This window comes from Nannospalax galili, unplaced genomic scaffold (genome assembly GCF_000622305.1).
Source record: "Nannospalax galili isolate Female #2095 unplaced genomic scaffold, S.galili_v1.0 scaffold88, whole genome shotgun sequence".
Taxonomy (NCBI): domain Eukaryota; kingdom Metazoa; phylum Chordata; class Mammalia; order Rodentia; family Spalacidae; genus Nannospalax; species Nannospalax galili.
Window position 1 is genome coordinate 1563343 of NW_008358908.1, and position 12462 is coordinate 1575804.

At 46.5% G+C, this 12462-nt stretch overlaps 1 protein-coding gene across 1 annotated transcript in view; it reads right to left on the bottom strand.

Moving 5' to 3' along the window:
• Positions 1-4493, bottom strand: part of LOC103725278 (cytochrome P450 1B1) — an 8870-nt gene extending 4377 nt beyond the window's left edge. Inside the window, exons 1-2 of the mRNA XM_008822609.3 lie at positions 4131-4493; positions 2729-3772 (exon numbers count right to left, since the gene is read on the bottom strand). Of these exons, the coding sequence (XP_008820831.1) occupies positions 2729-3771 (1043 nt within the window). The 5' untranslated portion in view covers position 3772; positions 4131-4493. The remainder of the gene's footprint in view (positions 1-2728; positions 3773-4130) is intronic.
• Positions 4494-12462: the final 7969 nt, after the last annotated feature.

Here is a 12462-nt window from a genome sequence, read left to right on the forward strand (position 1 = left end):
GTGAAAGGAGAGAGAGAGAGACAGAGAGAGAGAGAGAGAGACAGAGAGAGAGAGAGACAGAGAGACAGAGAGATTAATTCATCTTTCACATAGCAGTACACTGCAATCAATTTTAATTCAACTTTAAGTAACATATAAGTCTATGACTGAATTAGTTTCTAGAATAAAATCTAAAACAGGTTGCTAATTTCTATTAATATTACAAGTTGAACTTTTAACAATTCAGTTTCTGTAATATGCCTCTTAGAGTCAAAGCTTTCTTTCCCATTATAAGTTAAAAAAAATCTTGTTATTAGTGTAAAAATCCACAATAATGGCAAACCTGCAAACCTATTTATCCATGGGCACAGTGCCTAGGGCCCATAATACTTTTAAGGGGTCCACAAAAATGTTTCCATGTCTTTAAAAATTTTCAAACCTAAACAAATGAACTTATAGGTAGAAATTTTAATATACAATCTTAAAATCTGTATTTTAGAGCAATGTAGTGTGCATATATATGTTTGTTTGTTTGTTTGTAAAGAACACCACAAAGAAGCTGGGGGTAATGGTGCACACACCTTCAATCCCAGCACTCGGTAGTCAGAGGCAGGGGGGTCTCTGTGAGTTTGAGGTCTCTACATAGTAGGTTTGAGGCTAGTCAAGGCTACACAATGAGACCCCATCACAAATACAACAAATAAATAAGTAAATAAAATTGCAAATGAAGATAATTCCTTGCTCTTATTTTATAAAATATTATTGCATCCTGATAGATAAAGCTACTCATTTCTAAACTCAAATAGCAGATTTTGGTACAAATTGTAAAACTTATGCACTGTTCCTGATATAAACTAGTATAATTCTTTTAGACAGAAGACAAAAATCTTAGTATGCAAGTTCTATACGGGCAATAACCCCTTGGCCTCTCATTTTTAAACCTGATGATTCATGCCTAGAAACCTATTTTCAGAAAATAATCTAACAGGTACACTAATATATAATCAAAACAATAAAAATATCTTAGTGGGGTAAAAATCAACAACTGATGTTAATGCTTAAAAATTGTTATGTAGACATTATTTATTATGGCAAGACATTATATAACTATGTAACCATCAAAGATTTCTAAAATCATTGTGAAAAGTGTCCACTGCCATAAGTAGAGGGGTCAGAAGAAAGAAAAGCAAAAATGAAAAACCGTTGCAACTAAAATTAAGTAAGGATTAAATGATGAAATTATGGGTGGTGCTAAAATCACTTTTTTAACAGAGCTTGCCAACTCTGTCCATGAAAGGCTAGATGGTAAATATTTTGGAATTTATGGGCCAAAGCCTCCCTGTGACAGCCATCCAATTTCCCCCTATTGTGTAGGAGCAGACATGCAGTAGAAGAATGGACTGGTGGCATTTTGTACAAACTATACCCAAAACAAGTACTGTGATTTGCCCAACCTTGTTATATTGTCTTTTCACCCAAAAGAGAGGAAAAAAAAATGTCATCTTTACTGTATTGAAATTAACCCTGGGATTTTTTTATGTTTGGGGAATGCATGGAGAACTATATAGCTCATTCTAAAAAAAAATTTTTCAAAAGACAATGCACTATGGTTATGTTAAAGACCTAGTGATCCCACTCTGGCGGTGGCCTCTGTCCTGCTCTTTGGTCGAGTTTTCTTCATTCTCTTCCTGCCTTCCACATTCTACCCCTGCATCCCAATATGTGTTTCCATGAATTTGATCTTAAGATATAAATAAAACCTGAAAGAACTGTACAACACCTAAAGAAATACGAATTGTGTGAATTCCAATAAGCCTCTCACTGCCTGACAAATCCGGAGGCTCCTGCTATTCGGCATCCCTGTGCCTACGAAATGGCACAACCACAAGTTCCGGTCTCAGGCATTCTCCAAGTGCCCAGAGGGAAACCTTTGCTCAAGAAGAGGGTTTCCAGATTAAATACCGGTTACCCAGTTAAACCTTAATTTGAGAGAAACAATAGCTAATCTTCGAAGGTAAATTCCCATGGAGAATTTATTTGCTTAGACCGCTTGAAACCGGGAGCCTGTTTAATCTGCGCGGGTCAGAGTGAGGTAGAGGTCAGCGCGCTGGTCAGGCTGGGCACAGAGATCAGAGAGGCCCACCACGCACCTCTAGGATTGCCTAGATCCCTTTTTAGATGCTAGAAAGTCTTGGCTTCTCCTTTTACCCTGTTTCTCTCCTCGGAGAGAGCTTACCCTCTATGGGCCTGGGACGGGCACTGTGGCTTCCTTTGCCTAAATAACAAAGGCCTGACCCGCAGTTTATTGTTAAGGCCGGACTGGATATTCTCCAACAGGTTCCAGTATGTGTTATTTAACATATTTATTGCACCTCCTTTTCTTCTGGTACCGGTCCACTTCTGCTTCTTTTGTGCCAGGAAGAGATATATCAAGTGTAATCTGCTAGCACGGTAACAAAAAAAAAATTGTTTTTGCAGGGGAGGGGTCCTTATAAATTTGTCCCCATTCACAATAGAAGGGGAGGACGGACAAAGACAGCATCAGAGAAATCCTGTCAGCGCTAGATGGAGTGAGTGCGTTTTGCTGTGTGGTTGGATCCTGGCCTTCGCTTTTCAGACATAGTTACGGTTTTGAGGGACAGGGTACCTGTAGCGAAACCTCAAACCCTGCGCCCCGCTCATGACCTAGCCACACTCCTTTTACAGAAGCGGAAAGCAAAGACCAACCTACGCCTGCTGGAGACTTTACCTGGTAAAGAGGATGAGCAGCCACAGCAGCGCGGCAGAGAGGGTGTCCTGGCTGGCGCCGAAGATGTCAGTAATAGTGCCTGGCACCTTCTCCAACTCCAGCCCTGCGCGACCGTCGCCTGAGCCCCCGGCTGCCTTCTTTTCCGAGGAGAGGATGAAGGCGTCCATCATGTCTCGGGGAGCAGCCCCGGGTACCAGGCTTTCGCGGTGCCTCAAGAACTTGTCCAGGACGAAGTTGCTGAAGTTGCGGTTGACTTGTTCGAATTGGCGGAAGGTGGTGCGCACCCGATTGGGGAAGAGCTGCAGCCAGGGTAGCACGTCCACCAGGCTGCCTGCGCCCACCGTGCGCCCGAACTCTTCGTTGTGGCTGAGCAGCTCCAGGAACTCGGCGTCACCGTGGTTGTAGCGACAGCCGAAGCACACCGCACTCATGACATTGGCCACCGCCAGGGTGACCGGCTGCGTGGGGTCGAGAAAGGCCGCGCCCGCGCTGCCTCGTACCAGCACCGCCACCAACTCGCGCGCCTCGCCTAGCACGTGGCCTTCGAGGAGGCGGCGGCTGCGTGGGTGGCGCGTGGAGAAGGCACGCATCGTGCTAGAGGCAGCACGCCTCTGCTCCTTCCAGGGCTCCGAGTATCGCCCGAAGGCAAGACTGCCGCCGCCGGACACCACGCGGAAAGACGCGAAGGGCGGCCGGTCTGCGAAGACCGCCCCCTGCTGCACCAGGGCCTCGTGGATGGCACTCTGGCCATTCAGCACCACCACGGGACAGCTGCCCAGACGGATCTGGAAGATGTCGCCGTAGCGCTTCGCCCAGCGCGCGAAGGACAGGTGCGACGCCTGCCCCACAGCCGCCGCGTTCCCGATCAGCGGCCACGGGAAGGGGCCCGGGGGCGAGGACCAGGGCTGTCGCCGGCGATGTCGCAGCAACCACTGGCCCAAGTGCACGGCGGCCAGCACCGAGAGGAGCAGCAGAAGAGTGGTCTGCTGGGTGGACAGCGGGCTCAGCTGCTGCGGGTGGTCCACACCAAGGCTGGTGGCCATGCTGCGGACACAAAAGCAAAACGTGACACAGGTGTGTAGAGAAAAGAGCGGGTCTACATGCCCCAGCCCTAACATGGGGCTCGGGTGCCCGGTTGGGTGGAGAGATGGCATACGTCGGTCAAGGCCGGCTCTCTGGACAAGGTGGTGAAGACGTGCCCCATGCCCAACCCAGTCTTCCAGCAGAGAAGTGCCAGCCTATGCACCCCCAGCTGCCTAACGGTTCCGGGGAGTCCAGGGCAACATCGCCGGCATAGAGGCATTGGCGTTTGGTGCCCTTCAAAGTGCCTACCACCCCACCCCTGACCTGCAAGAAAGCATCTGAAAAGGCCGCGGGAAGGTGGCTCCGCGGACAGACTGACCTGTGGCAAGGAGTGCTTTCCAGCGGCGCCGGGTAGTTGACTCTGAGAATCTCCGGAGCCTTTGCAGGACGTCAACCCGAGAGTCTCCAGGAACCCCGAGGCCAGCCCTTAGCACCTGATGCCCGCAGCTGCTTTAGCATCCATTCTGGGGTCTCCCGCCGTCGTCAGAACCCAGACTTAGACGGGGATGGGGACAGAGTAGTGTCTCGACTTTGCCGCTGCACCTGCGGCTCCGGCAAAGTTCGAGCTTTGTCTGCAGCTGGGGCTGTGGGATTGATAAAGTGGAGTCAATTCCCAGCTCGCGTCTGGCACAGCTGGCGTCGTAGACCTGTCTGCAACACACCCAAGAGACAGCACGCGCCATCCCGCTTCGTCGGGTTTTATATAGTGGGTAGAGACTAGAGGAAGAGGGACCTGGCGGGGCGGGGCATGTGGTGGGCGGGGCACACCACGAAGGTCCACGTCGCTCGGACTCCTACTCAGCACTCCGGGTAATGGTGTGGGTGGTCCAGTAGGGCATCTGCATCGCGCGCTCTGACTCCAGCGAGAGTAGCTGGCGTCTTTGCTGGGAGCCGCGGTGTAAAGTTTTCGTTGTTCGATAACGACTTGTCAACAGCCACCTCCCACCCACCCCCACCCCCGCTTTCCCCAGGACCTGGCTGGGGTCAGAACTTCCCCGTCCTGGGAGCGTGTTCCACGCCCCTCTTCTCTAGCTGACTGAGGCTTGGTGACCCAGGAAAAACCTGTGCCTGATAACTTGGGGCGAGCCAGGAGGGGAAACCTGTCAGTTTAGGAACAAAGGTAGCTTGAGTTGTTAGGGTTTCCCATGTATTTATTTGTGTATTTTTATCTTGAGCATTTGCAAGCCTCTTGCCCCACTCCCACCGCACCCCCAGCTGTGGCCCTTTGATGTGCAAAGATTTCGAGATCTGGAAACCGGAAAGCAGCATCTCTGCTGCCCTAGGTGTGGACCATCCTTGGGCACACAAAAGCCAGCACTTGCGGGGCGCAGCAGGCCCAGAGATTTCCCGCTTAGAAAATGACTGGGGACTGCGCCACCCGCTGGAGAGCGCGAGACGGCCGGGGTCGCAGGGAGGCAGTGGGCGGAGGGCGGGAGGCGAGTTGGGGCTTGGAGGCCAGTCCCGGAGGCAGGATGCTCCCGGGAGTCCTGGCGCGCAACACCCGGGGGCAGGCGGTGAGCTGGGGGAGGCGGCGACTCTGCGCGCCTGCAAACTATCGGGTTGAAAAGTTTCCCGTGTCGCCTCCCCCTTGCGTGCGGAGCTGTGCCTTGCGTGCGCCGCTTCTGGGAAGTCGGCTCCAGTCATCTCCCTGGGCGCTCCTCGCGGCCGCCCCTCCCGCGCTTCTCACGGCACCTGACGGGCAGAGGTGGCGGCCAAGGGCGGGGTGCCTGCCGGCACCACCCTCCGCGACGCACGCACAGCTGCACCCGCGGGGCCTGCAGGGACGCTCGGGCCACCACCCGCGGCCGGATCGCAGCCCGCGTTTCGACCCTCAGACGTGGACGCTGCTTTTCAAATGTGAAGCGAAACGGCGCCCCAGGAAGCTACTAAGCCTGTTTTTACTGGTTAGTGCATAGAATCGCACTTTCAAAATACCCGACACAACAAGGTTTTCGCCCGGCTCGAGAAAGGGCGAGTCCAAGGAAGAGGTGGAATGTAGCTAGTTAATCGTGTAGGAATTGTACCTCCAGGCCACTGGCGTGATCAAATGTAAATATAAAAGTCGTACGTTTACCTCCGGACAACCCAATGCTTTGAGCTCCACCTGCACTCCTAATTTCGTGCTTTTACTGTCTCAGTAACAGATAAGGAAACAGGTTCAGAGAGATTATGGGACTTAGCTAAGTCACACAATTGTCTAGAGATGAAGACAGGATTTTAACCCACTAAATCCAACTCCAAATCTGTCACACAAGTCCAGAAAAGCACAGATAGGAGGCTCATAGTCATCTTTCTTGCCTGCCTCTAAAAAAATCTGGAAGGCTCTGTTGCTTGTTTTCATAAATTAAGATTCCTAGGATCTCAAAGAAGGAATATGAGCTTCCTTTCTGCAATTAAATTGGCAATGAGGGAGGTGGGTGGTGCCTCCTTGTTGACCTTGGAATAACGATTACATAAAGAAACAGGTGTTCCCAAAGAATCTGACATCTTACAATAAAATGTCTGCTCTGCTAAGAAAAGGCCTTTTTATTTTAATCTAATTTTTTCACATTTATTTGTGGGGAGGGTTGCTAGTCTTTCAAAGTTTTCACTTTCCACTCTGTGAGTTCCAGGGATGGAGCTCAGGTCATCAGGCTTGCCAGCAAGTGCCTTACTTACTGAGCTATCTCAGCAGCCCAGAAAATGTCTTTGGTGACTTTTGGACTATTCTCTGAGAGTGATTTTATATACCATGATTATACCATGGTAGAATACTCAGATGAGTGATGAAGTCGGCTTGGGGGCAGTGGTTTAACAATAAGCATTCCTTTCTCAAAACTATACTGATCTACGTGTCTGTCTTAGTGCACTTTGCTCTTGCTGTGACAAAGTATTTGAGACTGATTGGTTTATAGAGGGGAAAAAGTTTCTTTTGGATCACAATTCAGAAAGCAGGAAAGTCAGAGAGCATTATGGGGGCTCCTGAGGAAGTGGGGGTGGCAGTAATCACACAGTCCCATTGGAGCAAACTTAGGAAAGGCCTGCATACATTCATGAGGGTTTGGTGAATAGGTAGAGAATGGGCGGGAGCGAGCGGCGCTGATGGAGAGCACGAGCGGATGGTTGAAGGCACCGATGCACAGATGGAATTCTCAGTGGGACACAGATTTATTTCGCACAGGGCACCTTTCCCTCGGGAAGGGAAAGATGTCCACGAAGGGAAAGATGGAAGGGAAGGGAAGGGAAGGGAAGGGGGAAGGGGGAAGGGAAGGAAGGGAAGGATGTCAGGGAAGGAAAGATGTCCAGGAAAGATGTCCACGGGTTGTGAGCTGGGACTTTACATATGGGGGCTTTAGGGTGTGGCTTAAGATAAGAGGAACTCTACTTATCTTATCTTTGGAGGTCAGAGGAAAGGCAGGCTGCTTCTCAGCAGAGTTTGTAGGTCCCTGTTGGGGAGGGAGGGGGAGCTGCTATTTGGAACCCTAACATTTGGGTCCTGTGATCCAGATGGCTCCTACTAGGCCCCCTTAACACTGCATTGAGAAATGAAAGTTCCAACATATGCACTTTGGGAGGACACCCCTTTGAAATGACTTTTACCTAACAGTATTTAATGACTTAGTAGGCCTGGTGATTGGGATGCTGCCTGCATCAGTCTCCCACCAGACTAATTTAGGAGACGAGAATTATCAACAGGCCCTTTCTGAGCCTTTCTCTAATATCTCTGTCAGAATTAGAGAAGATGGAAGTTGCCTTTATACCAAGTCAACTATTTTAGAAGTATAAAATAAGGCTAAGACCCCTGCTTAACAATGCTATATAATTTTTAGGTCACTATATGCCTGCTTACCTGCCACAGCAAATATTTAAGGAATGTCTTTCTTGGGCTCAGCTCCTTTTCTAGGACATGTCTGAAAAAGTAGAGGAACCAGTTGGGCAAATGCTGTCAGAAAGATAGGCTCTTATCAGTGACACCAAGCCAAGGTGCCTGGCCATGGAGCATCTTCAGTCTTTAGGCCTCAGGCTTCTGTGGGTGTCTACAATACAGAAGTCATCGAAAGGCTGACTTGGTTCTTAATAAAAACTTCAGATAAATCCAAAACAGTGTGTGTATGCCCCTGGTGCATCTCAAGATGAGGCTCCCCCTTAACCAAGCATCCATGCCAGGCTTCAGAGTAATCACAATTTCTCAATGAATCCACAAATCTTACTTAGTCAACAACACAGAATGTGGCAAGTTCACCCTCTCAAATCCCAAACTTATCTTTCTGCAAATAACTTTCAAAAAGAACAGTTAAGCTGGAGGATAGTTTTAAAGTAAAAAATTAAAATGCCTTATAGTATACTGAGTCGAAGACACAGTTTAAGCTTGCTTAATCAGGGAAGGAATGCACCAGCTCATGTAGCCAAGAAGAATAACTGTGGCATCTCATGGGATGGAAGGATGTAGACAGGGTGGCTCTTCCTTGTCCCTACTCTGCCGGTCTTTGATCTTTGCTCTACTAACATCTCTCCATGTTGAGGCAGCTGGTCACAGGTAGCCTTCAGTCAAAAACACCAAGAGAAAGAGAACCTATCTTTCAAGGTCCTAGAAGGACTCTGATGGGCCAGGCTGGCATCAGATTCCACACTGTGACCAAGAGCTTGTTTTGTAATCAGAAGAAGAAAGATGAGTAAACCATGCTAGGAAGCTAAGGAGCAAACCACAATCCACTCTGTGCTTTCTGGCCATCACTGTCATTGGGTAGGAGGATAGTTCAAATCTCTTACTACTAAGATTATTATGATATTTTAAGTCAGCATTAACCCCCTAGAGTCAGTACCCAAGAGACTTCTGCCGTTTATCAGGCTGGAAGTGGGCTTTCTTCATAGCCTCACCTCTGTGTGGATGTTATACGTAAGCAGTATGCTCCTCCAATCTTCTCCAAACACACAAACTTGTGCACAGAGAGGAGCCTCAGTAGAATCACTTTCTCTGAAAAGCCCTTGACATTGGGTGGGTGGGAGTCAGTAATCGGGTACTTGCTGATATGCAGGAAGAACAGAAATAGACACACAGGAAATCCAAGGTGACCAGGGAGGAACCACAGGACATTGTATACCATCAGCTAGATATTGAGAACATTCTCAAGAGTTGATATCAAAACCTTCTATACCACCTGTTTTGAGATTGTTTTCTCTAGATTTCCTGAAATACTCATATGAGAGAACCACTGAACTGGAAAAGATATTTCCTCTAATCTTGGAAGCCATTATTTGCAAGATGCAACATTATTTTAAAGATTTATTTTTTGTGTATGAGTGTTTGCCTGCATGTAAGTTTGTCTATCATGTACATGCCTGGTGCCCACAGAGGACAGAAAAGGGCATTAGATCCCCTGTAACTAGAGTTACAGATGGTTGTTAGCCATCGTGTGGGTGCTAGGAACTGAAGCTGGGTCCTCTGCTAGAGCATCAAGTATTCCCCACTAAGCAATCTCTTCAGCCACAAGATGCATTATTTTATGTACTAAAAGATGGGTGGCGCTCCCAATTGTAATTGTGTCATTGATTGTACAGCACAATTTAACATTTCAGAGAGGTTAAAATGTAACGTTTTAAAAGTAAAGTTTTAAATGTAAAGTTTTAGAATTGATAAAAAGTTCTCTGGATTCTCAATCTGTTAGTCAGACTTTGGCACTGCTGACAAAATAACAGCAAAATAGTTTAAGGAAGGAAGGATTTGTTTTGACTCACAGTTTCAAAAGGTTTAGTCCATAGTCACATGGCTCAAAACAGAGAGAGAGGAAGGGACCAGGGAGCAAGTAAGACCTAAAAGGTACACCCCAGGGACCTTCTTTTTGTAGTGAAGCCCAACCTCACGAAGTTCCTACCACCTCCCAAAATAGTGCCACCAGCTGGAGACCAAACACATGAGGCTGTGGAGGGTATTCATATAAAAGCCAGTAAGATTTTTTTTTTTTTTGCTGGCACCCAAAGTCTCATAGCCAAGCCATAATTAAAAATGCATTTTTAGTCCATTTCCCCAAATCCCCCAAATTTAAGAGTTCCAATGTTGTTCAAAACTTCAAGCCCAAAGTCTCTTTTGAGACTCAAAGCAAATGCTTATTGGTCGGCCCCTAAAAAAAAAAAATCAAATAACAAGTTTCATACCCCCAAGACAGTGGCACAGAGTAAATCCCAAAAGAGAAGTGGGGGAACCATGGAAAGGAGCAATGAGACAAAAGCAAGACTGAAACTTAATGGCAAATATTAAATCTTACAGTGTCATCTCCAACACCTAGAGCATGTAGCATATGAGCTCCAGGAGCATGGGCAGTTCCACCTCCGGACCTTGCGGTTCGCAGCCCACATGTTCTCTCTTTTGGGTCAGCTCCACTCATTGCCTACTACTTTCTTTGCTGGATGTTCCACATTATCAGCATCTCTAACATCCTGGGGTCTGTTGCAACTTAAGCTTCACCCTTTTTTTTAAATTTTTTATTCACATGGTACGTGTATGTGTGTATTGCTTGTGTGTAGGTGGGTGCTGCACCTGTATCATGCAGTGCCTGCAAGAACAACCAGTGTTCTTAACTCTGAGCCATCTCTCCAGCCCCAGGCTTCACCCTTATAACATGGTATAGCACCAACTCAGGTGCCATCTTCAGGTTCTCTAACCCTATCGTACCTTTGAACTTTTGATGAGTGTGGTCTTGCCAATTCCTGAGAGGCCCACAAAGCATCTTTGCTATTGTCCCCAAAGTGTTTGGCTTCTTATTAATGCACTAATATCTTTAGAGACCTCACTGTAAACCTGGCTAAAAGCTGCCAATAAAATCCATGGCACAGCCTGAAGACTGATCTGCCTCTATATCCTGTACCAGAATATTCCGTCACCTTTAAGCTCAACTTTCAAAAAGTCCTAGGACATGGAGAAAATATAACTAATTTCTTTGCCACGACACTAATGGCCTTTAGTCCAATGCTTAATATAGTCTTTGTTTCCATCTGTAACTTCACGAGCACAGTCTTTACTGCCACATTCCTGTTGGCATTCAGGTCTTCCAAGTTCCAACTAGAATCTCTGTTATGCTCTGTTTATAACATTCTAGGGCTTTTCCAGCCTACTTCTCCAAATTTCCAAATTCTTCCCACAAAGCATAAGAATTATATGATAAATTCAGTCAAAACAACCACATTTCTTTGGTACCAATTTCCTATGTTTAACTTTTATTGCTATGATCAAATACCTGAGAGAAGCTATTTAAAGAATGAAGGACTTATTTTAGCTTACGCATTCATAGGTTCTAGTCCAGAGCCTTGGCTTCACTGATTCTGGACACAGGGTGAGGCATAACCACATGGTACAAAACCTGATGGCAGATAGGAAGTAGAGGAAGAAGGGGTCAGAGACCAGGTACCATCTTCAAAGTGTTGACCCTAATGGCATTCTTTCTCAAGCTAGACCCTCACCCCTTAAAGTTTCCAGAACCTTCAAAATTCACATTACCAGCTGAAGTTCAGGCATGAGCCTATGAAGGGCAATTTTTTTCCATATTCAAATCAAAGTTCATCTTTGCATTACACAGCAATGTTCCTGAGATTTCCAGATGAAGAGTTATTGACCAGGAGAGTTAGCTGCCAAAGTCATTCTTGCTTCACTAATATTGTTAGGTATAGACAACTGATATTTTCTCAATACTGTGTGAAATACAGGTAGAAGCTGCTTTGAAAGAGTTGACATTTTTATTGACCTAAGTAAACCTAAGAAAAGACAGTCACTAAGTAACTACAGCTTAAGACAGGGTTTTTTAGCTCTCCTCCATATCCAACCTGATTATCCCACTATGCAATTTCTGAAAGCTAAGGGGCTATACTGTATTATCTTAGTTCCCCATAAAAGTGCTCCATAAATGTGCAGAGGGTAAGCAATGTCTACATGGTGTTCTCAAATGATTCACATTAAAAAAAAGGAGAGAGAAGAATAGGAGAGAAAAAAAAACAAAAAGAAGACAGAATAATGCAAGCATGATAAAATGCTCATGGAGAATGCAAAAAATCAGAGTTCTTTGCAATATTCCTTCAATTCTATAGATTTGAAATGAGTTTTAAGAGTTGGTGTTATATTTTCCTTATATTATCACTGAGATGTTCTTTTCTATTTGAAAGAGGGTGAAAAGATGGCATGCAGGTCAATCCCCTCCATCGGTCTGATACGTTGCTCTGTCCTAGAGTTCAAGGCTAAGAAAAAATTTTCGTTCAACTTCAGGGGTTGTCCTTGGCATTTACTGTTGTTTTCTTACCTCTCTGAATGGTTTCAGTGTATCTGAGTTTTTTTATTTTGCTCCTTTCAATTCCTTTGAGAGTAGGACTATAATCTATAAACAGTATCCTGACCTTTTCCTCCATCTCTGTCTTACTGACATCACCCTCTAGGTTTCATGGTTTCGTAAATGCAGCAAATGGTGCAATACTGTAAATGCTTTGACCAACAACAGCTTCCCTGACTCCTGCCTCACTTCTTCCTTTTTGCTTAGCTTCTTTCTTTCTGGACCTTTTTTTCTTCCCCCTACTCTTCCTTCATCCTCATTTCCCTTTCCCTGAGTCCATCCCAATCTCCCTCACCTGCTTCCTTCTGAGACCAGTTTTCCCTAAACCAACCTCCCCAGTCTTCCTTCCTCCCTCCCTCC